At 41.7% G+C, this 27059-nt stretch overlaps 1 protein-coding gene across 2 annotated transcripts in view; it reads right to left on the reverse strand.

The window, feature by feature from the left end:
• Positions 1 to 27059, reverse strand: part of negr1 (neuronal growth regulator 1) — a 144173-nt gene that overhangs the window by 21877 nt on the left and 95237 nt on the right. The window contains exons 5-7 of one of the 2 annotated variants that reach the window (XM_069153478.1): positions 25950 to 26070; positions 21994 to 22142; positions 11300 to 11341 (exon numbers count right to left, since the gene is read on the reverse strand). In XM_069153478.1, the coding sequence (XP_069009579.1) occupies positions 11300 to 11341; positions 21994 to 22142; positions 25950 to 26070 (312 nt within the window). The remainder of the gene's footprint in view (positions 1 to 11299; positions 11342 to 21993; positions 22143 to 25949; positions 26071 to 27059) is intronic. The other variant, XM_069153479.1, reaches the window with a different exon arrangement.

Below are 27059 nucleotides of genomic sequence, written 5' to 3' on the forward strand. Positions count from 1 at the left end.
AAATAGTTAACGGTATCAATTAGATTATTGCTATTTTTGCAATTATCTTGCATCCAAATGTACACAATTTAGTAAAAATATGGTTAATTTACTGTGCAATAGAATATTGTAAATCTCGACATCGTAAATAAGAGCCAGCACGAACACATTCCACCTCCTGAAGTGTCCCTAATCTGGTTTCTGAATTAAAAAGGGGAGAAAAGTATTCAATAACAGATCTAAACAACAGAACAGCAGCCTAAATGCATCTCCATATCATTACGTCTGTATGTTTGATTTACACAAGTGAAACAAATCTGAGAAGAAGAATTTCTATCCAAGTTCGGGAGCCAAGGGTTTAGCAGAGGTTGCTTTTAGAGGCAGTGGGCACAGTATCTGTGCTCCTCAGGCTTCTTCCACTGTCAGCGTCAGTCAGGGTTTGTTTTGAATGGGCAAACTAATTACTGTGTAATTCCCAACACTTATCGTGGAGTGACATATAGGCACCCGTCTCTCCCAAGATTTAAATATATGGGAAGAAGACATGTCATGGGTTGAAAGAATTCCCGAGGTTTATAAAGATAGCTGGCAACAAAGACTCAACCACCCCGGCACAAGACATATGACCACTAATCTGCTGCCAGCCAGCTGTCATATTCTGTGTACACAAACATACACATACGTCGCTCGCCAAAAGTAGGTTGAAATTTCACTGTACTGTTTAAATGCTTTTCTTTTTAATATAAATATACATGTTATTTATACATTTAAAACATAAATATTTATATGCTGTTTGCATATAAAAAGAATAAAATAAAAGCTAAATACAGTCTCTCTTTTTTTTCTCATTGTCAAACTCAAATGCCTAAGAAAACCAGAAAGATGTAAAGAAGTAAGAAGGAACTGTCTATACATATACTGTAAATATTCCTATAATACAGGAAAAGGTTGGAAATGCGATGTACACACTGTTACGCACTGTTGTTAGGTAGCGTGAAAACAAAAAAAAACGAACACAATATTCATCCACATCCATTTTTCCCAGTCAAACTAACAAAAACTAAATTATCTGAAAAATGGATGAACGAACAGATTAATTGACTAAATTCATGAACAGGTCTGCTGAGAATTACACAAAACTGTGGCAGAACAGCTGAGACGAACCAAAAAAACATGCAGGATTGCCTGCACGCGTGTTAGTATCAATGGCTGTGCATGGGGTTGCAATGTTCAAATGCCTGTGTGTTGTTTTGTGCGCTATTGGCGGGAATAAGTTCGTGCTTAATTGGAGGTCAACCGTCAAAATCCCAGAGATGTTCGCCGAATGAGTGTCTTTGCATTACAGTGCAACAACAACATCACAGGGAATACAGAGCAAAGCATGCTGTGGCTAGCACAGGCGGCAGGAATTAGTGAGCAGGAAGAACAGATCGGTGTTTAATCTAAATGTGTATGTGACCTGTTAGATTTTGTGAAGGGGGAGGATCAACTGTAGTAAAATGACTATTGTTTAGAAAAGGCAGAGTTTAGAAATTACAACTATGTGAGGCTGTGAGATAAGCAGGACGATACATCCTGAGCCTGCAGATCTGCAAACATGCGGAGTCCATCTGATGCCGTAACGAAGACTACTGCCTCAACTCCTCACGCCGAAACCTGAGAGTGATGCAGAGAAGAGCTTCCTAACAACTGAGTGAGGCCTGAAGAGTGCATTTACTATATTTCCAAGGGCAACGACAGCATGTCCAAAGCTTCTCTCCATTATTACTGAAAGTGTTCTCTCTTTTACCTCAAAATTACACCCATTTAACTCTGCTGAAGAGTGCTCTCACCAGAGATGAGAGGGAGGGAGGACCTAAAGAACTGCACAGTGTGAACCCACTGCAATCTACAAATTGGCCAAAAAGCCATCTTTTCTGATTTACCGTGGCCTCTACTGTAAGTGTGTGGCTTTCTTCAATCATCCTCCTTAATGCACTAACCATTAGAGTCTGTCCAGACAGAGAATATACCCTGGTGTCTCAATTATAGACCAAGACAAAATCTCTGCAGCAGCCTTTCGTGGCCATAAAAGGAAATGACTATCCATTTTCTGCTCCAGCTCTCACACAGCTCCTGCATAGTCCTGTCTGTTGTTGGGAGCACCAAAACTCATCTTTCCAGCTGAATTGTCTTATTAATCACCCTGACTGCTGTGCTGAGAGTGCCAATTAAAGTTGGAAAAAGATTTAAATTGAGAAAGAAAAAAAAAAACATCTTCCTCGTCAGTGACTTCCCTTGTGGTCCTTTCTCGTGGTCTTTTCTTCTCATTTGCAGAACTTTCAATACAGCAGTACGCACGAAGGTTTGGAAAAAACAGTTGTAAATACAACATCAAAAACGGGGAAGGATGTCACAGACCTGAAAGCGCTACAATGCATAATATGCTTTGATCTCCTGGATACAGCGTGAGATGTGTGCGATTTGGTGATCCACAAAGTCTGAAAAGTTACACTGGAGAAAAAAATATATAAGTGACAGCGACAGGGATAAAAGCACCGCCTGCAACAAGAACTCAAAACGGAGGTGGGAAGAAACACATAAAAGTGAAAAGCTTTTTTGGGCATGATTTAAAGACCCAAAAAGGCTCTGACGGGTCTCAGTTTTATTATCCACCACTAATATTATCATAACAAATACTGAGAAATATCCATGAAAGTTGAGCAGAGAAAAAAAAGGTCTGTGAAATTGCTTCCTTGTTCTTCTGAAAACAGTTATTACAGTTTCAGTGTGCGCCGCTGTGTTTCTTCTTGGTGTGCGTGGGACTGACTGCGTGACCAGGTTTGCATTTAATGGCCGCCACTCCTGAGGAGATACGAAGTGGGAGAGATAATCAGAGGTAGAGAGGAGAGTGGTGCATGTGGGAGCAAGGGAAGGACTGAGCGGCAAGGAAAGAGGCGGAGACAGAGAGTCAGTGAAGTAAGTGAAATACGAGGAGTCTCTTATGTAAGAGACCGACAAACAGGTGAAAGGCAGCCCTGAAAATGAGTCTTTGCAGGGGGTAGAGAGGAAGAGTGAAGCCTGAGGCTCATGAAATATGGATAATAATCTGTTTATGTACTTAAGGTTGCGGGAAGAAAGGCAAGTGGGCCTTTGTGGGAGTCCAAAATGTCTTCTGAATGCTCTTTGAGAGTCTGGATTCAGAGAAATGTTGAGCTATTCTGTATCATTGCTAAAAGTGACATCCCCAGGGGAACATTTTCCCAATGTTGAAAAAAAAACCATTGGTACAAAATTATGAACTAAGTGCTCTGGTTCATTCTGTTAAATGCGTTGTAGATGAGAACATAATTAGATGTCTCTGAAAAAATATATTTGTCCAGCTACAATCTTATTTAACATCCAAAGCAAACATTCTATATTTTCAGTGTCTTTGTGCTCTGCTGCCCGTTAATTTGGCTCAGTGAGTCAATTCATTTGTGATCAGTTATCACACTGCACTAAAAAAAAAATTAGATCGGGAAATAAAACTAGCTGTAGAACTAGTGGCAGAGAAGCAATCATACGCATTATTGTAAATTTTTTCTTCAGTTAAGCACATCCCAAAGATGTTACGGTTAAGGTTATGGATAGATCACCACCAATGGGTGACGCCACAACCTCGAAGATGCCCATTTTGTTCTCTTTCGCGACACCTGTGGCGGTAAGCGGTAACTGCAACTGGGCTTTTGGATCTCGCTTCCCAAAAATCCAAACAGTGTCGCCTGTGTGACGTCAGTCAGTTAATGACCGAGTTGCATGTTGCATTAGCTCTGCCTGTCCTCTCTGGCAGAACAGAGAGGACAGGCGTGATGGAAAATGCCTCACTGATTGTGTGCCGCTTGAGATTTTTCCCGGGAATGTTGCCACAGACACCCAGCTTGTTCACTTCATAGTACTGCAAGTACTGCAAATGCAAGAGCTTTCATGAGTGGGCCACAAACTCAAACACCATTGGTTACAGTTAATGACAAAAAAATACAATTTTCTTTGCATTTTACGACATATTTGCTACACTGGCACTGAACGTTGCAAGTAGACGCACATTTTGGGGTGTAACTTGTCCAACACAGATATAATTCCAAGGGATACTGGCCCACTCTCTGTCAATGTATCATCTTGTGTTTTGTGTGTAACAAAAACGGCACAATCAATATTAATTCATGTTTTTCCTCAGCTTATACAAATGTTTCCTTTTATGAAGCAGGTCTGAAGTGTTTCATAATTAATCAACCAAAGCAAATATGGAGAGAGAGAGACATCACTTTGTTTTAGAGCACTCTTCCCAGCATAGTAAAACACAAAATCAATTTCATTGTCGGTATCTACCACATTTAACTAATCAGCATTGGCACTCAGAATGTGTTTTAGGGCGCTGTAATAAAAAGCCCAGGCAGCCACAGCAAAAGAGAACCGAACCCGTAATGACTAATATCACACAAACAACTGAGTACCAGTCAAACAAAAACAAAAACCACACTTAGTGGCCTGATTAATACTCATTAAAAGGAATTACAGCGAGAAAACAGAAGATCCCCCGGCAATCATGCGTTTTATTCTCATATCAAAGTAATGGCTTTGGTTTCCTGACAACATATGCTCTTACAGGAAGGCCAGGTAAATGTTGTTCGAAAGCATCGGAACTGTTGATCAATAAAGTGAATTCTAGAATCAGTCTTGCTCTTTGATACTTCATGGAATCATTCTATAAAGTTGAGGAGTGTCATAAATCTGTCTTACTAAGTTCTGCATATATCCGGGATAATGGAGTGCATTATGTAGATATCACATGCAGTCACTGGAGGCTTTGGTGTTCCTGTTTACTTCGCATTAGATACATAATATTTATTCGAGAGGGATGCAGGGTTTATTTCCTGTGCACACCTGAGGGGCCCGTTTACGGTAACAGGTTTTCGTCTGGGGAAGCTCGCAGGCTTCCAGTCCCCCAGGACAAAACCCATCGTCTATTTACATTGTCCGAGGGATCAAGGGGTCAAGTATGATAGATGACATGCCATCTGCTTATCAGGCAGGGGTGATTGGGAAGTTAGCGCTTAGTAAAAATGAAGGTCAGCATATCACCTCAAAACAAGCCATACGGGACAGGAGCTGGGGTGGCAGTGCGCTCAGGGTGTAGACGGGGTTTGCACGGCTCTTGATCTCGCCACCATATAACTGATAAGGCCAGCAGAAAATGCACTGCCGAAAAGGATTATCTGTGGGCAGCTCTGCGTGTCTGACACCAGGCATGCTGGGTAAAGTTGAGGCAGGGCTGTTTACTGTAGTGGCTCCTCGAGCAGTTTAACACACTAGTTTCAACAAGTCCAGTCCTCTAGGATTTATAGCTCCAGTCCACTCGCACAGGACCCCGATCTAGGCTTATCCGGGGGAGACATTCCATCCTACTGAATATTTCACAAGTGCAGTGTATTTATACAGCCGTTAGCTGTGGGTGATTCACAAACTCAGGTAGTCGGCAATCACATTGGAGACTATATTGTAATTGCCACTGGACGGAACTGAACTTCACCACTTGTGGCTGCAAATTGAAATCAGCAGTGTACATTTGTGTTGTTGAACTCGGGGGTTTTATCAGCTGTTGTTGTTCGAATGTTTCCTACGCTCAGGAGTCCTCTGTGGGTTAACTTGGGCTGAGGACCTTATCCATCACATCTATAATACCTACATATGAGCAACAGCAAGAGACACGCAGCATCATGGTGTGTTTTTAGTTTGGTGCCAGTTCAGGACCTATGTTGTGGTGGATTTATAGGGTTTTAAAGGTCGCAGAGGCAGGGAGGTCGCCGAGTCTCTTTCGTGTACGAAGTTGGCACCGAAGTTGGCACCAATGGATGGAGAAAAGGCCTTTTTACTGCAACATGTGTTGTTTATTTACTCTGCTGGAGTGTTAGATTGCTTCTGTGCTAAAGCGACAATGTCTAAGAATACACCATAGGGAAAGTCAACCAAGTTTTATTAGAAAGGAACTATATAATCAAATGAAGATAGTGTTACGTAAGCCATGATGACTAATAACCGACAGTGATTAGTGTGATTGACTTTGTCTGGGGTGAAACAAGGAAAGGCAAATCTAACCAGCTCGTTCAATGACATTCAGGAAATCCAATCTCAATCTCTACATATCATTGTCCTCCTGCACAACGTTGGGAATGATCCTGATGGAAATGAAGGACATGCTGTGGCATCAAAAACCAATTATTGTGTCTCAAAGCCAGAGAAACCTTTACTGTTTTTTCCCTTCAAGACTTCCAGAGCAGCACAGTTAATTCAGGATGACCTAGTATTTAGGTTATCAATAATAATCAGTATTCCAGTCGTCCATGTGGACATGTAGCATATGTCGGAGCATATGTTTCAGAATAGATTGCAAGAATTTAGTATGCTCTGCTGCAGGGCCGAGAGCAGGAACACTCTGTACTGTTAAATCGTTAGTATTTTAGGGGGGAAATACTGTAGGTGATATGTACCTGTACATGCTCTGCTGTTTTCCAGCTATGAGCGTCGACTTCGGCAAGCAAAATAATGTGCAGTGAATCAGTTCAGGCTGTTATTCCATTTCACTATCTGACTTTGTGGCTTGCATGTTAAAATCTGAGTAGAAATTTAACTTTTGTTTGATGTGACCATATTGATAATAGCCCCACTGACAAACAAAGGCTTTACGGTTTCAAACAAAAACAAAGTACAGTTAATCTCAGTCTTGACTACAGCCTTCATCACAAGCCTACAGCTGACAGCAACCAATACTCAGGCTCAGCAGAAATTGAGAGGCTGTTCCCCATTCGCAGAGGAGTGCTTCTGTTAAACTGGGGTAACACACAGAAACTTTACTTCAAACTGTTACCCTTTTATCAAAATTAATTCCCCAGGAGGCCAAACATGAAAAAAACAACCATGAAAAAACTCTAAAAGTTACTCAACTTTAATGAACACAGCTATAGATGCATTATGTATGAAGGCAAACGTTAGAAAACGTTGCAAGAGTATTTTGAAAAACAGTCAGATGCAGATTAAATCACCAAAGTAATGCATTACATGGTTTCAAAGACAGACTAACTCTGCTTACGAGCTTCTTCCAGTAATGGTTAGTATAATATTTTCAAAGTGATGGCCATGAGAGAATATTCATTTAGAACTTAGAAGAAAAAATGCCAAGTTGTGTTTTTATTAAGAGGGCCTCAGGCTGTGTAATACAAACAAAATGTCCCTTTGGGTTTAAATTGTACCAACATCAGATAACAAATAAAGAATTGAAAGTAGAAAAAGCTAACTTTGTTTAGAGCCATCTTCCAAAAGAGGACATTACCCTACTTTCAGACATAAATTAGCCAGCTATCCTTTGATTAAAGAAGCTTTCCAGGCTTACTAAAATAATTTGATTAACACAACTCTTTGAGCCTTGGTGAGCTGAGTGAGTGACTTTTGTATTTTGGAGGACTTTGGAAGAATACTTAATAAGGTAGATTATCCCTTTGATGTTGCGCCCTGGACCTTGAACAAAGAAAGATATATGACCTACTCTCGCTCTAAATCAATCAGAAAAGGGTCTTCATTAAGCTGGTGAAAGTTTCAATTTCAAAACATCTATAGAACGATAATCTCATCTGATTCTTTGCTATACTCAGATGTGTACATGAAACTTTCAGGGGACCATTCTGGGTTAAAGTTAACATTTCATAAAGGTTGCTCCATTGTGGATCAGGACAGCGTGTTTTATGGCCTACTCCACGATATTACCAAGACACATAAACCTTCATAGACTCATTAAGCTCCTCTTCCTATCTCCTAGAGCTTGATGCTGCCTCGGGGGGGAGGGGGGGGGGGGGTCAAACAAATGGTTAAATGCCAGGCTTCCAAGATGCACGACAGCATCAGCACTGCCTCTTCTGTAATTAGGTCTGACTATACCAGCTATCAGGGGGGAATAAAAGAAAATCATGTTATAGGGTCGAGAACGGGAGGAATAATGGGGTGAAACCCTGAAACTGTGCGTGGATCATGTTTACTTAGCTACACTCAAGCTGCCTGAATTTGGTTTATTTGGGAGTTAACATGAGGTGTGAGATTTAGAGAGTTAAACACATTGTGCACAATTAATATAATATTCTTTGAACCAGTAGCACTTGTATATTGTGCCTTGTGAAGACAAGAAATGTGGCTCAGTGCAGTGTTTAAAACCTCGTTTTTCTCACTGTCAAGTGATTTGCGTAAGTAAACAGTGGTGAAAGCCTGTGGGAGCAAATGCTTTTATCACAGATCCACATTTCATTCGGGATGACAGGATGGCACCACGCCAGCTGCTATGGAGTACCGGAGCAGTGCTCTATATTTAGGTAAATGCATATAAATTTGCACGCTAAATATAAAACACGCCTAAGACCTTCATTGTCAACAAAATTGGTATATTACAATTTTCTTCATCTGCAGTGTTAAGTCGCATGTTGCAGTAGATACAAAAAAAAACAAGACCTGTCAAGTGGCGGCGACAGCTGGTTTCTTATTTTGTCTGACGTGTGAACATATCTGTGACATTTATTAGAGAAGAAAGGATAAGACAAGAACGGAGATGTTATTTATCCCCGCGGGTTAAATTCAATTGTTGTAGGTCAAAGATATAAAGGAATACAAATAAAAAAAAAACGATTCAAAAATAAAACGATATGCATTACAACACCAGTTGCATGTAGGATGGCAATTATATGGAAATCAGTTTTTATCTGTTGCTTGCAGTGCAGAATCGTTATGTGTCAGAGTAAAGTCCCACAGTGACTTTGTGATTCATTGTTGATACAGTAACATCTTTATCATTTACTCTCTATGAGATATATGCTTGATTTATGATACTGTAAAAATGTCCTTATTGTACAACATAATATAGTATTTTTTGTGGTGTATATACAAATGTGAGGATGCGTTAGATACATAGTTTGGTAGAAATAGAAAATATTTATGAATCGAAAAATAATACATATTACAAATTTTGCAATACTTTAAAGTTTAAATAAATTCAATAGAAAAATCAGATTTAGATGAAGACGATCGATACGGCTCTCATGATTGCACAGTTAATATGAAGCCATAACTGGGAGATGGTTACCTTAGTTTAGCATAAAGATAGGAAACAGGTAAACAGTTAGTCTGTCTGTGTTTAAAGCTTACAAAACCTTCCTAGCAGCACCGCATCTAGTCATTTTTACACTTTGATGGTTAAAGAAAAGATACCGCACGTTATTTAATGAGGTTTATGACAGATTCAGACTACACAACACGAAGCACGTAAGATATTTGCACCAAAGATTTACTCAACAATCTCTTGTTTTATCCCGTAGCTACAGTTTTTTTTGCTTTTTTTGGGACAAGTGAAAATTTACCACCTTTCAAGCAGCCCCTGGTTTCTATTTATGTCAGTAAGCTTGCCGAGTTAGAAAACTATCCGTGTGGCACACGGCCGTGTCGATTTTTGTCTTTAAAAGATCAGAGAGCACAAGTGCTGAGTCAGACAATCTCATATTTACCATGAAAACAGGATTTAATTAACTCACAAAAGCATTTTGGCCCGATTTTTATTTAGAGTATTGGCAAGCAGCAATACTTTGCCACAGCAAGGCTAGAAATAAAAGCGTAGTGACTGATGTTTCCTATTAACATTGTTTTCTCTTTGTAATTTGATTTTTTTTTTCTTGTCATTTGCGCTTGATCAATGGACTGAGACGTAGACTGGAAGTGCTCTGGGGGAAAAACAATTTTTCCACTTGAGATCTCCTAAATTCTCTTACCTTGCACACTAGAGATTCATTCCTTATTTTGGGACCACATCGTCCCAGACGCATCAACAGGGGAAATAAAAACCTGTTCAAATTAGTTATTAAAATTCTTAATTTGCCTGGATCTATGATAGTTCCCCTTACCAGGCCACTTCGTTAGTGCACAATCAAAACATGAACTTCAAATCCAACTTGGGGCAAAACAAGAACAGTGGCTCACTGGGTGAGTTTATCTCCACAACTGAAACCACCGGTGTTCCTCTGGACCATGAAATTGTCATTTGTTTTTCAAGCGTTACATCAAATGAGAGTTTAGGGCCATGCCAGGACCGTTTGTTGCTGCTGAGCTTATTTTAACTTGTTATCTAACTGAATCTCCATGGATAATTCTATTTGGCTCAGACAGACAGGTAGAGGATGGCGTCTGGATCCACAGAGCTCGACGCAAAGCCACAAAAACGGAGCAAATTCATTACGCAATATGAATCCTCACATGCGTTTCCATACGTGCTGTAAGTGCGGGTGCATGAGAGCACGTTTAAATACTTCGGCGTGTCTACACTGTGCGTACCTGCCGGTGAAAGCTTTTTTGTGTGTGTTTGTGTGTGTGTTTCTGTGCGCATGAACAGCATTAAGCAAAAAATAATGTAACCAGCATGAGCGATTACATTCTGTGACTTGCTTAAAACCATTAGAGAGGGAGAAAAGACGACCAGGCAGAGGGGATTATTCTGGGCTGGAATGTGGAAGCGGCAGAATACAGCGAGGAGGGGGAACAAGTGCGACATTGACAGTGTAGCAACGACAACAGCGCGAGCAGGAGATCGGGTTAAAAAGGGTGGCGATGCACCAACTGATTGTTCGAGAAAAGAGGAAAGAAAAGAGAGGAGAGAAGGATAGAGGAAAGCTAAGACAGAGACAGAGAGGGGAGGACTGAAAGGAAGTGAGATTCCATCTTGCAAACAACAAACCGAGGCCCTTTGCCAACAACAGTGTCCTGCCTTTGATGTATACTGTATTTAGCTAGTGCCGAGGAGCAAGAGAGGGAAGGTGAGAAAGCCAGAGAGAGGAGAAGAAGAAGAAGAAGAAGAAGAAGAAGAAGAAGAAGAAGAAGAAGAAGAAGAAGAAGAAGAAGAAGAAGAAGCCATCAGCATTATGAAAAGCATCAGACCCAAAGGAATATGGAACAGCCACTTGATGACTCTACTGTTTGCTCCGAATGGGGGTGGTGATGGGGGTTGTAATGAGAGGACGGGGGCAGGGTGTTGTGATGACACAGGCTGCAGGAAGTATATGTAGCCAGACTGTAGAAGCCAACCCAAAGTTACCAAAAAAAAAAAAAGGAAATGCAAATAAAACTAAAATAAAGGCCAAACAGTGAAGCTGTACACCCAGCAGGCATTCCAGCCAGCCAATTCAAATAATTCAAGATGGAGGAGAGGATTTCGGCTCTGGTTAGTATGAGGCAGCGGACCTCTTTGCTGGTTTTGGTGTACAGCATGGTGACATATACTGACCTGGGCTTGAGACAGCACTAGTGGTGGTGGGTTCAATAATTGCTACAGGGGAGGAGAGGGGGGAGGGGGAGGGAAAGAGGACATTCATGTATTATTAACAGAATGGAGACGTAAAAATAAAAAAAGAGAAACAGCATGCAAGGACAAAAGGACAGGGAATGGAGACAAATCCTCTCTATGCATTAAGGACGGATGTCTCAGTGGCAAGATGCAACCCGCACATGCTCATGAACTACCAGTTTTATCCCCCCAGTTGTGTCAGATTTGCGTGGGTTACTGTTGAGACCAAAAATGAGTGAAAACCAGGAGCTCGGGCTGCTCCAAAACTCTGTAGGGTTTTTGTGACCAGTTCAAAGACCTTCATCCTTCCTCCTGTTCTGCTAAACAACTGGTCGTCCCTCGCTTTGATGATGCTCAATCACAACATGCTCAGGTAGCACCCGAAGTTTAATCTATACGGTGCGAAGTTCTTTAATCTCATCAGTTTAACGTTATTTTCCCCCTCCACTGATTATGGCACAGTTTTCTATATTTTGTCCTCCTTTTTAAGGTCGTATGAACCGACTCAAGAATGAGCAAAAAGAAAGAGGAACTTCTCTGCTGTCTTTGATCCCTCTGAGGAGGGAACGCTGAGTCTCGATCTGATTACCTTATGAACTCATTTCAGGCTGAGCCACTGGTGGCATTTGGGAAATGGAATAATGTGACATCCAGAAATGTTCAGTCCAGTATGTCAAACTACTGAGGCTGTATGAGTTCTTTACTTTTCAGTGTAAAATGTCACAACGAGTAGATCTCGTGCTCGGCCACATTTGCAGTAAAAATATTCCTGCAGATTTTGTAGACTCAATCAAGCCCTCGCTAACTACTGTGGAACGAAGAAATTACTGTAAAGTAAACATTACCGTGTATTTGATCTGTAGTTTGTGACTCATAATTATACACATAATGTGTCTCTCTGTTAAACAAGCGCTTGATTTGAGACCAACTTTGGCCAGCTCTGTGCAGTGACTCACTCAGGAGCAGAATCTGAGCTGCGTGGCAGTGCGACCGAGAGAGCTCAGTGATACTTTGGTCGGGCTCACAGGGTTTTCTCCGCTTTGTGTTTTTGGCACATGAATAGTGTGACTTGCACTTGCAGCTCCAAAACTATTTATACTTCCCACAAAACTATAAGCCACCTTCCTCCAAGAGGCTTCCTGGTGGAGGAGGCAGCCATGATTACACCTCACATATTCCCACCAAAAAAAGAATACTACTTTGTGTTGTTGCGGTGAGCTGCTGTATCTAGGCCATGCCATAGTGCGGAGGCCTACTTAGACTCTCCATTTGAATCCATTTACATGGGAACTCAATATGGCCACTTCAATTGCAGGGCAAGAAGGGGATTCACCCGCGCCGTGCTGTCTGTGGTCTCTGTGCCGCTTTTCTGAAGTGCTCTAACAACTGTGTAATGACTGTGTTGCTGTTTAACAGGCCACTGTTATGCCAACAACAATAAAATATTTGCTTTCATTTGATTTCATCATTCTATTTGAAGGGGAAATAGTGTAGGAATCAGTATTCATATGTGAAATGATACGCCTTTTCCCTCGCTGTATTGGTGAGGAAATGGTCGAATTCATCTTTTCTTCCACAAATGTTTCCACTTTAAGTACTCCTGGGGGAGCCGATATGTGAAGACAGTTTCCTTTCAGTTCTGTCTTCAAACAGGCAGCTGGGTGCTATCTGATTAATACTTGAGCATGAATTCACCAGTGAATCATTTCATGAGCTCTCAGACACTCCTCCATTACTGTGGAACATATCTTTTGACATGCAATATCTCCCTCGTAGCTCCACTCTGACTTGGACTCTTTCTCCCATTCAGGAGAGCAACGCATCATTTCACGTGCTGCATATGCCAGTCGGCCTCTTGTGCAGCCTGCTCACTTGCAAGATAAAACACATTAGTTTTCACAGCTATTTCATTTCATGGATTCCTCTTCTCTCTGTTCTTTGTAGACGAGATAATGCAAGAGATTTATCTGACATGACTTACAGGAACCAGGGTTCATGTCGGGTCCTGCTCAGAATTGAGCTCATTACAAGTGTAATAAGGAATTAGTACTAAAACTGAACACATCCATTATAGGTCTACAGGCTTGATTGCCACTCAGATGACTAAAGTCTCGGCACTTGTTGGAGTTTCCACAAACATTAGCTGTGGCTGTAGTGTGAGCTTATTAAAGCAAAGATCTTAAAGTAATACAAAATGTCTTTTAAATTTCTGTTTGGTAAGAGCTTTTGCCAAAATTCAGATTTTTAAAGTGACATTTTAAAGCTAAATATCTCGGCACCCCTTGAATTACTTCTTGAGTCAATAATAGTGATCACAAATCCTATTAAACCCACAAAGATAAGATATGACATTTTTGTGCTTTACTGCAGTAAAAACCGTACTTGGCACCCCTTAAAGGAAACTATAAAGAGACTTGGACTGTAGTCTGAGCCATTGTACGCATCTAATTCAACTTCACTGCTCTATTTGACTGCATTATCGGGTTATTGTTCACGCAGAGACACATTTTTTTTGTGTGAACTGTAGAGCTATTCTTAAATATTTTTCTCACTTATCCTTCCACGACGATGGAGCAGTCTCTGTTAAAAGCTGTGTTCATTTGCGAGCCAACTAATTAGTTATTCGTCCCTTTGTCATTTCTAACGCTGGGTGCCAGGGTTTGTGTCCTGCTGTGGGCACACACTGGGATCAGTCATCCAGGGATGAACAGTCCCTAGCAGTCCATCTCGCCTCCTATAAGAACCGGCAAAAGTGGGTGGGGTGGGGTGTGGGTGAGTATGGAGTATGGGTGGCCTCGGGAGGCACATTGTGCTTCAGCACCAAACATTTCCTCATCGCAGCGCGACTGGAAAATGTTAATAGGTCCTCTGATTGTCGAAATATGGAAATGCAGGAATTCACATGATAGGTAAATGGTGCAACCATGTATTTTCCCTGAAAATCAAGGACGGTACAACCTCACCATTTGAAATTTATTCAGCATATTTTGATAGATGAGTATTTGAAAACACCTGGAAAATATGTCAGCGTAGTTTTTGTTTTAAGCAGACCAAAACAAACAAACAAAAAAACAAAAACAAACATGGATGAATAAAACTTGCCTCATCATGATACACTGCTGACATCAAATCCCCACATACACACATCCAATATTATCCCCCTGCATTTCAAGCTGTTATCACACGCCCACATTTCGGCTTTCACCTTTAGTTCCCATTTTCCGGCATCTCTGCTCCATGACTCCGGTACAATCACACATTGTGGGAGCAAACAATATCATCAACCACGATGGCAGATGAGGAGACATGTCAAAATGACACCTACACATGCAGTGATTGATAAGCGTGACAAATGAACACAGCGTTCATTAACCGACTAGCCAGCAGTGTCTCTCCTGCCTTAGGGAGGATGAACAGTGACAGAGAGAGAGAGAGAGAGAGAAAGGAGGGGGGGTAGGAGGAATGAAGGCAGAGGTATAGACGGAGAAAATCTCCTCTTGTGCTAAGCTGAGGTGGGCTGGGGGATAAGAGCTTGACCAATTAAGCTGGAGGACTCCTCCAGAAAATTGGAGTGAACAGCCTCAGTCTTTTCATCGAAGTTCACTTCCATCGAGCACATGAAATGGGAAGTTGAAATAGGGATTGCCAGTTTGGTGATTGTTATACCTCTGCTAAAATCATAGTGTGCGAGTATGTGTGTGTGTGTGTGTGTGTGTGTGTGTGTGTGGTGTCCATAGTGTGTTAATGTGTACGTGCAAGCGGAGACGGTCTGAAACACATCCTGCAACGATGCTTTGATACTTTCAAAAACAATAATCATTTATTCTCTTGTTCAGCGCGAACGCTCCATGAACCTTCATGAACAGTTCAAACGGAGACGCTCGTGTCAAAGTGACTTTTATAGAACACGGTTACACTGTTAGATTTGACTGAAAAGCCTCTTCTGGTTGAAGGACCTCTCAGTGAATGCGAGCAGTGAAGAGGATTATGCTGATGGCGCTGATCTCACTTTGTAAACACACACGTAGTTAAATCAACAATGTAAAATACAATGTAAGGCGGAGGTGTCGAGAGGAGGGGCGGGGGGTGAGGTGGACGGAGGGGCAGCAGCTAATGGCGTTAACATGAGGTTGAATGTCAGAGAAGCATTAAAGAGTTATTATATCCACACTGTGCACTTTAATTAATACGATGTTACGACTACTAGCAGCTAACACAGCTGTTGAATAAGCTGTAAAGCATACTGCTGGTGCCAATCAGCCAATACCAGCGTGACTTCAGTTCACTACCTCAGCTGACACTCTGCTTCATTCATCCATCGAGAGTCAGAGTTTGTCAAAGAAGTGACCAGTTGCAGCAAAAGGTTCTACAGGTTTGGGGGGCAAAATGGTTTTTCGCAGAGCTCTCGGTGAGTGTGAGCAGGTGTGACGAATCTGGTACAATAGATAATCCCGAAAAGAAACAGAAAAAAAAAAAAAATGCAGCAGGACAGTGAGACTATTCTGATGCAAGGAACTGAACTCTCATGTGCCTAACTTATGAAAAGCAGCAATTGATACTGGAAGCGAGAGGAGCACCCTCTCATCTGAGAAATAACTTCATAATATGAATTACTTTCAATACCATCTTGAAAAACACAAGCTAAAATATACATAGACTGTGTACAATATCACATGCTTGCACAAAATATGTATATATATATATATATATATATATTTTTTTTTTAAGTAGGACAGTCTCGCTAACAGAAAACACCCAAAAGAACTTGAAACCACAAGCAGGAAATAGACAAATTTAACCCAAACAGGAATATTCTAAATATGTCTGGCAGTTGGAAACAAAGCAAGTACTTGCCAGATATGCCACAAAAAAAAAAAAAAATCTCAGCTGTTACGTGACCTCATTTTTCTGTGGTAAAATCAGTTCAAATTGATGCACAGATTGCAAATTAATATCCAAGTTTTCTGAGGTATGATAGCAAATTGAGCAGCCAGCAGCACAGCATCACCTACAAGCATGCAGAAGCCATAAATACGTATTCATGCTTATCATAAACTTAATAGCAACTGCACAGCAATGAAAGTAAACCAAGAAACAGCCACAATCTAGCAGCCACAGCTAGTTTACCAGCATTAGCGAGGAAACACCACCAGGACTGAACTGAATCCGGCTAACCGTGAATGAAGCAGCATAGCAGCAGTTAGCCAGTGTGGGCACATTGTGACAGCAAACACGGGGAAATAGGCATATATCCCATCAGATAAAACTGTTTCACAGCCACGTCCTGATTAACTATTTATTCCTTAACCGAGTTGTCCAAAATGAGAAACAGGTCAGCCGCTCTGGCAAATTGCAATATGAATATTATTTTAAAATACTCTCACTCACATATTTGTTCATTGACTTGCAAGTATAAGAACAAAGAAATCAGATCGTAAAGTCGATGACCGCAGCCTGACTGCTCTGAGTTTGGAAAACTGATAACACAGACTGACAGAAAAATGAGACAAAAATACAAAATTATTTAACAAAAATAACAATAACACTGTAGTTGTCTCTGAAAGTTGATAGCTCATTCAGTGTGATTACTTTTCTATTATGTGCGCTTTGAGGTTCAATTTGATCCAGAGTGATGTAGAAAATACAGTGAATCACTGAGAAAAAGGCTGCATGTTATGATTGAATTTGACAATGAATCTCAGCGCAAACTACACCTGTGGAAGCTCTGCTCCAGTTGTAATCAATGAAATACAAATAGTCCACAAGAAAACAAAGAATAGCAAGTTATTTCTGATCATCCCGATGCTTCATTCATGCCTGTTATCCAGTTCAATTCATTACGCTTTTGTAACTTAACAATTGTTTAGCGCTGCAGACAATTGTGACAAGTGTTTTTCCACTTTATTATTTGTTCATTCATTGATGACACTGGGTATTGTGTTATTTAAAAAGTATGAAAAGACTTGCTCATATCACACTTGCGCGCTTGCAGAGTATTGCAACGAGTAATGACAAAGAGGCTGTATGTTTTCTTTCTGCTCCAAAGAACCCAGTTAGTGTTTTCACCACAGCTTTTAACACACAGCTTAAAGTGGTACTTAGCTGAAAGAGATCACAATCCCTGACTAATGGTTTACCAGCACAACTGGCACAATACAGCAGACAGTGGGGACATGGGTGTTCAATTCATTTAAAAAATACAGAAATTAGTCAGAACGTATCATGTCAACAGCGACACTAAGCCAGAATGCTACTTCTGTGTTTCATCCATATTTGATCTGAAACAGAAACCAAACTAGCTCTCTTCCAGTGACTGCTCTGAATTGAAGGCAAATGTATTTACTTTCGCTGTGAGTAAGGTCTGTGCAGAGTCACAGTTCATCTCATCAGCGGTAATGGCAAGCCTTTTCCTGGACTGATTTAAAGTGACTTTGTTAGGTTCAGACAAAAAGGATTTACACCGCTAAAGGATAAGGACCTTTCAACTTGAGAGTCTTGACAAAAAACTAGTGAAACATGCATTGTATTTTGCTTTGTATTTGATCTTTTTTCTCCCTGGTGCCTTTTTTAAATCGGCATAACCCTTACTTGACTTTATCAGTTCACGCCCTGCTTCTGAACCGCAAAGTGTAATGGGAACAACAGAAACTAACGTACATGTACATAAATGCTCCGTTCCCCCATCACAAACCACCCGCACTGTGTTGCTACTTAAAATTCACCTCAATGTATGATGCTCTATCAAATATGCATGCCCCTTTCCCCCTTCACATCTTGCTCATCAATAGCTATCGACTGGGTCTAAAATAGCAATCCAAAGTCACCCACGGTGAAATCTAACCTCTGGGTTTGGTTATTTGCGTCAGTGTAGCGGCGAGGTGCGCTGCGGCGACTGCTTGCCATTTCTCATTAAGAGCGACAGCAGAATTGGCCTCTCTTCCATTAGTGGAGATCATGAGAGAGAGAAAGGGAGGGGCAAGGCAGTCTGTGTGCATGCGAGAGAAAGAGAATGATTGAGAGGAAGAATGAGCGACAAGGGGAGAGAAAGGGGGGGAAAAAAGATTGAGAGAGTAAGAGAACGAGATAAGAGAATCAGACAGACAAAGCCACGATAGAAAGACAGACAAAGAGATAAAGAGAAGGAATGGAAGGGAGTGAGAAGTTGGGGGTGGCAGCTCAGGAAGCTGCCTCCTCTGTCTATTCTGAGGGTTTCTTTGCTGCTTTGCCTTTGAGGCCTCGCTAGTGTCACATTAAGATCATCCATTTGAGAATCTGAGACGAGCCTTTGATGTTCTTTGTGCATACACAAACAGGAGAGTGGAGTACTCCTTTGACAATTGCCAACTCTACAGAAATATCTTTTTGTATTCAGAATCTCTGGCCTGCTAGGGACAATGTTATCATCAGAGAGTGCCGCGCAAACTAGTGAATAATTTAATTCACCTGTTCATATTTTATCAGTGAATACATTAAATTGAATGTTTTCACCCATCCTCACTCTAAAACACTGAGAGTTATGTTCCCTAGTCCTTTGACATCACTGCTTCCCCCCCCACCCACCCACCCCGGCTGTTTGGCAGGTACAGCAGGGGGACAAACAAACTAAAAGCCTCCACTCCCCAGAAAAGTACAATGTTGGATTCAGAACAAGTGGAGTGCTCGTGAACAAGTTCGTGGAAGTATGTAGACATACTTCATGAAAGAAGTGTCTTGTTCTGTCAGTGGTTGAGAGCCTCTCCCCATAGATGTTTAAAGATGTGTATGTCCAGTGAGTGGAGTCATCAAACCACTCTGGAATTGCTGTAAAGCCGAGTATAGAGGATTTCTTTTCTGGAAATATCAGAAAATTATGATATAACCCAGTGCACCACAGAAGAGATATGCCTTGCATTACTTGGTCATTAACCAGCTGACAGACCTTGGCTGTTAAACACTACAATGGCAAAAAGCCTTGGGGCATTTTTAAGGCACTTTTATCCTTTTTGGTATGTGTGTTTGGAGCATCCCAGACATAATGGACCAATTATACTTTAATGATCAATGAAGAATTTCAATCAGCCACTGAAATCACCAGTTAGCCCTATAATAGACAGATGACTCACCCTGGTTAGAGCATGTCTGCCTTGCCAGCGTCAACTTCAGTCAGTGGACCCAATAACTAAAATAAGATGGCTGCCTATAGTTTATAGAACAGATCTACCACTCCTGCGCTTTTAAACAGTTGACAACATTTTACTACTTTGAAACTCATCTGAAAACAGTGAAATAATTTATTTATTAAACCACACAACCTTTCCTTGTTGTTCTGACCTCCGTGCACTGTTACCCGTCTTTGCATGGTAGCTTTGTTATTACGCTTTTTCTGAAATGCAGATCCCATAATTACTAGCTTTGTAACTAATATGTACAGTGTTTGGTTGGGCTGTGTCATAGATGTTTTATCCATTTTTGCAGACTTCTCTTCCTTTATTTTCCACAATGTTTAGTTCTTATTGCATTGCAGTTTTTCTGACTGATTTTCCTACTCTACGATAGCTTGGTACTACCAAACCAAGCGGTAACCAGCAGTGACGTCACCCATTGGTTTGCGAACGGCCGTTATGAAGCCTCGAGTTTGGAATTTGGCCGGCGCCATCTTGCTGGTCTCAAGCAGTTTGGACCATATTTGGGCGAAATGGGGGCAGCGAGCGGTGGATCTGACTCGATCTGACCCACCGATAGCCGTAACCTGACTGCACCACAGGTCTGTCAATCAAACAGACCCCCCAGAATTTTTTTTTTTTATTGACTGAGAATTTCATGAGACTAGTTGAATGGGAGTCTATGGAGCCGGAGGCCTTTTGGAGCCAACCTCTGGCGGCACTTGGTGGTTTTGCAATTGAATGCACTTCCGCATCGCCCTCATTCTTCAGAGCCGGAAGCTACGTCCACTTTTATATTCAGTCTGTGTACCAAACCCACATTCACTGTGAGAATACTTGGGTCCATGCTCCATTGGTTATAGTTTCCAGTTGCATCCTAATGGACATAGGTTCATTTTTAAACTACTGGAGCAGCCTTTATCGAATCGGCACTGACCATTATATGACGTATGTTGTGCGACGAAACTCACCAAGCTGTACACAAGACCCTCCCCCAATGTGAGCAGAGTGCAACGTCATGTTGGTAGAGGACCACTGCAAACTTTAAAAAAAAAAAATAGAGGCATTGTTCTTGGTCTGGCTTCAATTCCTCAGTATTTGCTAGTAACTGTTTGTGTTGCTTCATCTAGCTCTACCACCACCGTTGCTGGAACTACATATCAAAACAAATGCATCCCTTCAATGTCATCGTACATAGCCAACCCCACTGGTCATTGATTGGTCTGTCTTTCAGAGTGGTTGAGCGAACCTTCATGAAAACAGTAGACGGACAGAGGCAGGCTGACACTACTGTTGGTCGAAGGGAATAAGGCAGCCTTCTTCGTGCCTCCTCTAAGACACACAGAGACACCAGTCTTTACTGAGGAGGTCTAAGGGTGTGTTTAGGCAAACAATAGCACACATATATGCGATATTAATGCAATGCAGAAAAGGCCAGCATGAAAAAAAACAAACAAAAAAAAACACGATTTTCCAAGTAAAATTGTTGGATAACAATATAATAATGCATCATTTGTACGTCACTGAATGGCCAATCATATCGAAGCAAGCAAGCTCCTCGTTGTTCGCTCTGTAACATCTATGCTGTTTACCTTGCACTACAAAATACCTGCTGTGTAGTGTTTTGCCATCTGATAAGCCTTGAAACTCGTGGATCTGCTATGTGACTTCCTGCAGGACTGAACCGGGGTGTCTGAAGGGATGTCTGCACCTGTTTTGTGAACACTTTTGCAGTCCAAGTTTGTGGTGTTTGCAAATATTTTGTTTTTCTATCACAGCCTTAATTTATGTGAAAATGCATTTGTAATCATAATAATAATTGTGCATTCCGTCACTAATGCACCAGAAGATTGGCCTCCGATTTTTTTGGGCCTCTTTGGAACTCAGAAAGATGCATTATGGGCTTTGAAAGCTATTAAGGGGCTGACGCTTAGACCTCTTTAAAATCTGAGCCATACCCCCACTTGGCATTCAACTTATAACTGACCTGTGCAGCTGCCTTTGCTATTGTGATGCTGTTGCCTGAAACCTAAAATTATTTATCAGGTGGTGTTTTTATGCACTACACATGCAGATGTAGACTTTAAAAGCAGACACACACACACACACACACACACACACACACACACACACACACACACACACACACACACACACACACACACACACACACACTCACTCACACACACAGACTTTGCAACCACAGTACATAATTGTTTCACAAAACTGATGACCAGGAAATAAGAAAACACTTCTCCTGGTAATATATGTTGCCACCCAGTTGCAGTGCTGGGTTAAACTTTGGCTTTTATCCTACAGCCAGAATGCTCCAGCAGAAATGAAAACAATGGTGAGGGTATCCCCCCCCTCCACACACACACACACACACACACACACACACACACACACACACACACACACACACAACACTGTTTCAGCCCGCTGACTCTTCACCATTCCAGTTAGCCACAAGCAGGTAGAATGACAACTTACGAATGAGAGGCACACTGGCATTAGTCGTCCCTAGCTTGTTGGTGGCGACACATGTGTAGTTCCCGTAACGATCCTCAGTCATGTTGGTCACTGTGAGGACTGATCTGGAGCCGAGGCTCCTGATGTCGATGCCCTGACCCTTGATAATCCTGAAAAGAGAGCAGAGTCACCACAAATGAAGCTTTGATTTCTCACCTACACACAACGTGTCAGGAGCAAGTGGCACGAGTCAAGCATGGTGCAAATGTTTGTCATCTTTAGAGGATCTTCAGATTGTACGGTACTTCATCAGCCTCTTCAACAGATCTATTTATCCATCGGTCTGTTGCGTCTGCGTCGGAGAGATGCTTTGAAAGACTGAGACGAGAGAGGAACGACCCAGAGGTGAACCAGCTGGGTGCCACTTGACATGTTGTTCATCGTTTTGCTGCAGGTGCAGGGGGATTATGATAAATCCTATTCCAGTTGTGCCTGGCATCTGTGCCGAGAAATTGACAAATGTTTAATTGTTTACTTTGGTGGTTGTGATGATCTTTAACAGCATGTAGAGATTAAAATTGGCTCTGTAAAAGCATAAGCTGTGCATCCTAATTGTGGGATCACTGTAGATAGCTCAGTTTGTTTTCATCTCTGTGGTTGTCGTCACCAGTTCAGTTTCATATCTGGCATTGTAAACCACTAAAACCTCCAGAGAGGAGACATGTTTCCATCTTGGCCTTGCTGTGGCCCCTCATGGTCTGGAGCTTGGCTCGACTTGCTCGGAGAGGCGTGCTGAGCTGAAACACTGTATGACCTTATGGCCAGCAAATATCCGCAAATCTGTTGTTCCCGCTCCCACGGCGACTTCTGCAAATGTTAGCTGAACATTCACTGATAATCTCGGCGTGTGTCTCGCCACTACACTAGTTATACATCAGACTAGTCCACGCTCCCCTCATGGTGAAAGAAACCTCCCCACCCCACCATACACACACATAAACCCTCAGCCACTTCCAGTCAATTGTGAAAGCGGTGACAAATAAAGAGTGAGATTTCCTTGAGAGAACTGTCACCTTCTTCCAATAGAGACAAACTTGTTGGAGAGCTGCACAAATATTATGGCTGCATCAATACAGAGCCAAAAAGAGAAGTGGCTTTCATGCGCGGTATATAAGCAGTAAAAAAAAAAGTCTGTGTTAATGTTGTACAGAGGCTACACATACAGCCATATGAGTCCTCATACTAATGTCCTGTTCGTAATTAGGAGTAAATGAAGAAATCACCACTTAGCCATGTAAGAAGTCACAGAAAAAACAAGTCCTTGAATTAAGCAAAGACTAGAATCATGCCAACTTGCCTCCTTAGCAATTTGAATAAATTGAATCCACCCCATAATTACAATTAGCACAGTGTGAGTTGATGATTGAAATTGTGCTCACCAGGAGTGGGTAAATGATGGGTAATGGAGGCAATTTGGTTTTTAAATTCAAGAACTGACACTTGAATCTAGACTGATTGATGTATGTGTCGCGAATGATTTAAGTCCGTTACCAGCAAACATTTTATTAGGATGCAAGATGAGGACAAGGCACAAATGACTCTTGCCGGGACAATTTTGTGTGCTCTCTTTTGAGGCCGGATGAATGGGATAAAAAAAGCAAACAATGCTTTTTCTATCGCGCAAAGGTGAGACCTGATAACCATTACTGCCAAATGTCAGCATGAACATTTGAGTTTAAAGCACAACTTGAAACACATTTGATGTTTGGACTTTTCTGTGGAACCCAGTGAAACAGTATTTAATAATGATAATTAGCAGTTGTTTACTCTCCATGAGCTTCCGTCAGACCTCTTTTTTTCCCCCCAAGGCATGTTTAGTGGTCATAGCAGGAAAAGGACATGTGAAACACGTTAAGATAATGATGGCTCAGTTCCATCAAATGTCCTGGTAGCAAAGAGAGTGAAGCAGCATGCGCAATACAAGGACCTTGAAATTATCCCACCTAAATGTAATAAAGTCATTGATTACACATTTCTGCTATGATGAGCTCAAATGTCTGGTGTGGAATGGTAAATGGTCTGCACTTGTATCGCACTTTATCACTTTATCGGTCTCAAAGCACTTTTACACTGTTTTCCATTCACCCGTTCACACACACACACACACACACACACACACACACACACACACACACACACACACACACACACACACACACGAATGAGACCGAGCTGCCATGCAAGGTGCTCGCCATCAGGAGTACATTCACACAACGATGGTACGCCATCGGGAGCAGCTTGGGATTTAGTGTCCTGCTCAAAGACACTTATGTGGACAGGAGAAGCCGCGGATCAAATCACCAACCCTCCCATTAGTGGGCAGCCTGCTCTACCATCTGAGCCCTATTCATGAAAAAGGTCTGTACCGTTGGGTTATATTGTGGTTTATCAGGACAAATCAAATTCCATCAGTCTTAAACACAATATGCAGTGCTTTCTAAGCACTGTTTTAACCTCATGGCTCTTCCTTGACTTGCCCAGTGTGACAAGACATGTAGGCAACATTCAAATTTATATTGGTGGATTTACTGGATGCGGCCAAGTTGCGCAAGTTACTGACAGCGACAATCAGCCAATCTACCGTGCTGTGTCGTCACTGGACAATTACGAGGTTCAATCAAAAGGTTCAGAGACTGCACCTATAACGACCAAAAACACTACCTGATTTAAGTGTGGCAACCATACCCTTCAAAGTAGTCCTCTTGTGCTGCGATGCACTGCTCCCAGCACTGCTGCCATTCTTGGTAAGCTCCCTGGGAGTCCCGTTCTGTTAGCTCTTTAAGCATCACCTGTGATTTGCACTGGATCTTTTCCACAGTGTAAAAACTGTGACAACCCTTCAGCTCAAACTTTAATTTTGGAAAGAGAAGTTGCAGGAAGCCAAATCCAGCGAGTAAGGGTGGGGATTCAAATGATGCACTTTCAATGTGTCATGTCAACATGCAGGTGCTTTTATTTTATTTTGAAACACCCATTTGCCATGGCACTGCATTTCAGGGCTTTTGTTCACAGTGTTTCTCTCAGACCCCCACCTGGTTGTCCCCCTGACTGGATGCAACTCCTTCAATCTTGGACAAAGACATTCTGCCCCTCTTGAAATGCGAACGCCACGCAAAACACCTCATCCGACTCATTGCTTCTTTGTTGTAGGCTTTCTGAAGCATTTTTAGAGTCTCTGTTGCTGATTTCCTGAGTTTGACAGAAAGGTCCATGGTGAAATCACAAATGTGTGAATATCAGTAGTAACAAAAACATGTGTAACACAGGTACTCCATAACCTGCTCTCCGTACAATTGCAACAGGAGCAGTCTAGGAAGTTTTTGATCGCCCGTTGTAACTTAAGGGCTCACATATAACTCTTTTCTCTACTATCGTGGTGTGTTTTTGCTGGGCCTCTTCATATCTCCGAAGTGTGAAATTCACTTGAGATAGCCATACATTTGTTTTAATGAAATGTTTGTTGACAGTTGACCTGGATTTAATATCTAATAATGCACCTCTAGTGTTGAGTTCACCTTCACATCCAGACAGTAAACTAGTTTTTTTTCCCTTGTTTGACACGTCTAAAAAGTCTGAAGCAGTGGAAGGAATTCAGAAAGTTCAAAATTTATATAAGACAGCTTTACTACACTGAGCCATTAAAATAAAGAACGCATCAAAAGTATGTTACCTAATTTATCATAAATAAGCAGACAAGGCTTTTTCAAAATAATAAAAAACAATCAAAGCAAACAATATTTGAAAATATTTGTATACAGACACCCTACTTCTAAAAAAACAAACAAAAAAAACAACAAAAAAACTCCATTGTAACCACGATTGAGCTGAGACACAGCGCAGCCACATCCAGGAGATATCTGGGATAAGGCTATAAACATTTGGTGACCAAAGAGTTCAAACAATCAAATTGGGCTCACCTTTTCTCACCCTTGTACCACTCGAATGTTGGGGAAGGCACAGCAGCAGCCTCGCACCTGAGCAGAGCTGTGCGTCCCAGACCAACTCCATGGCTCTTCATCTCATGGATAGATGGGGCAACTGGAGAAAACAAACAGAATAAATATTAGCACATGCCAGTCGTGAGAAAAGTTCTGAGCTATCAGCAGCATTAGTTGCTATTGTTCAGAAGAATGTTTAAGTGATAGCCAGACGCAGAGCACAGGTGTAGGAGTGTTGTTGAACTTCACAACATCCGACATTATAGTCCCTGTGCACGTTACATAGTGTAAACGCAACACCGAGTCTACAGAGGGGGAGCTAGGGAGGGGAGAGGGCACCCATCCTCAGTGTTAGGAAAATGAAATGAATTGCACTGAGTGATACATGGCTTAATGGAAGTTCAAAGACTCAATGGCAGGGGCAGGTTCTGCGAATGCGAAATGAGGCTCCATTCATGTGCTCCAATGTGGTGTAAATCTCTTTGCCAGTGTCACGAAGGCAGCTTTATATATGGACGGGTTCTAAAGCAACCCGGTCCCTCTGTGCTTCAAGTATTTACCCTGCTTAAAGTAACACAGCCATAAAATAAATTAATGTAATGATGTTTTCTAGACTTATGGCATTTTGTTGACTACTGCTTGTGGTTGGACAAAAACAGATGGACGAAACAATTCTAGCACTATTGTGAAATGTTCTCTTATTTTTGTAACTATTGGACATCCTTTATTATTAAATTGTGGTGGTGCTCCGGAAGAGACTGAGGACGAGCTGTAAATTGCTCCGATCCTCACAGAACTGAATGCGGTTTGTACCCACTGGCACTGATTCCCGGTTTCTCCATTAAACAACAGAGTCAAGGAAGCAGGAGACCCAATCATAATAACACAGAGCTCAATCTGACATTGTGTATTGTGTAAACTTGGCTTGACTCGCCAAAGCCTAACAAACAATAAAACTGTTCTGAACACCCGAGCAGATGCGCAGCCATTTGACGTACAATACAAACAAAATGACTTTGTCATTCATACGGTTTCCGATTAAAAGCATATGATACAATGAAAAAGCTCACATACCAGGGGTGAGTTCTG

Source organism: Embiotoca jacksoni, unplaced genomic scaffold (assembly GCF_022577435.1).
Source record: "Embiotoca jacksoni isolate LCO1_2020_lvr unplaced genomic scaffold, fEmbJac1.0.p SCAF_19, whole genome shotgun sequence".
Lineage (NCBI taxonomy): Eukaryota > Metazoa > Chordata > Actinopteri > Embiotocidae > Embiotoca > Embiotoca jacksoni.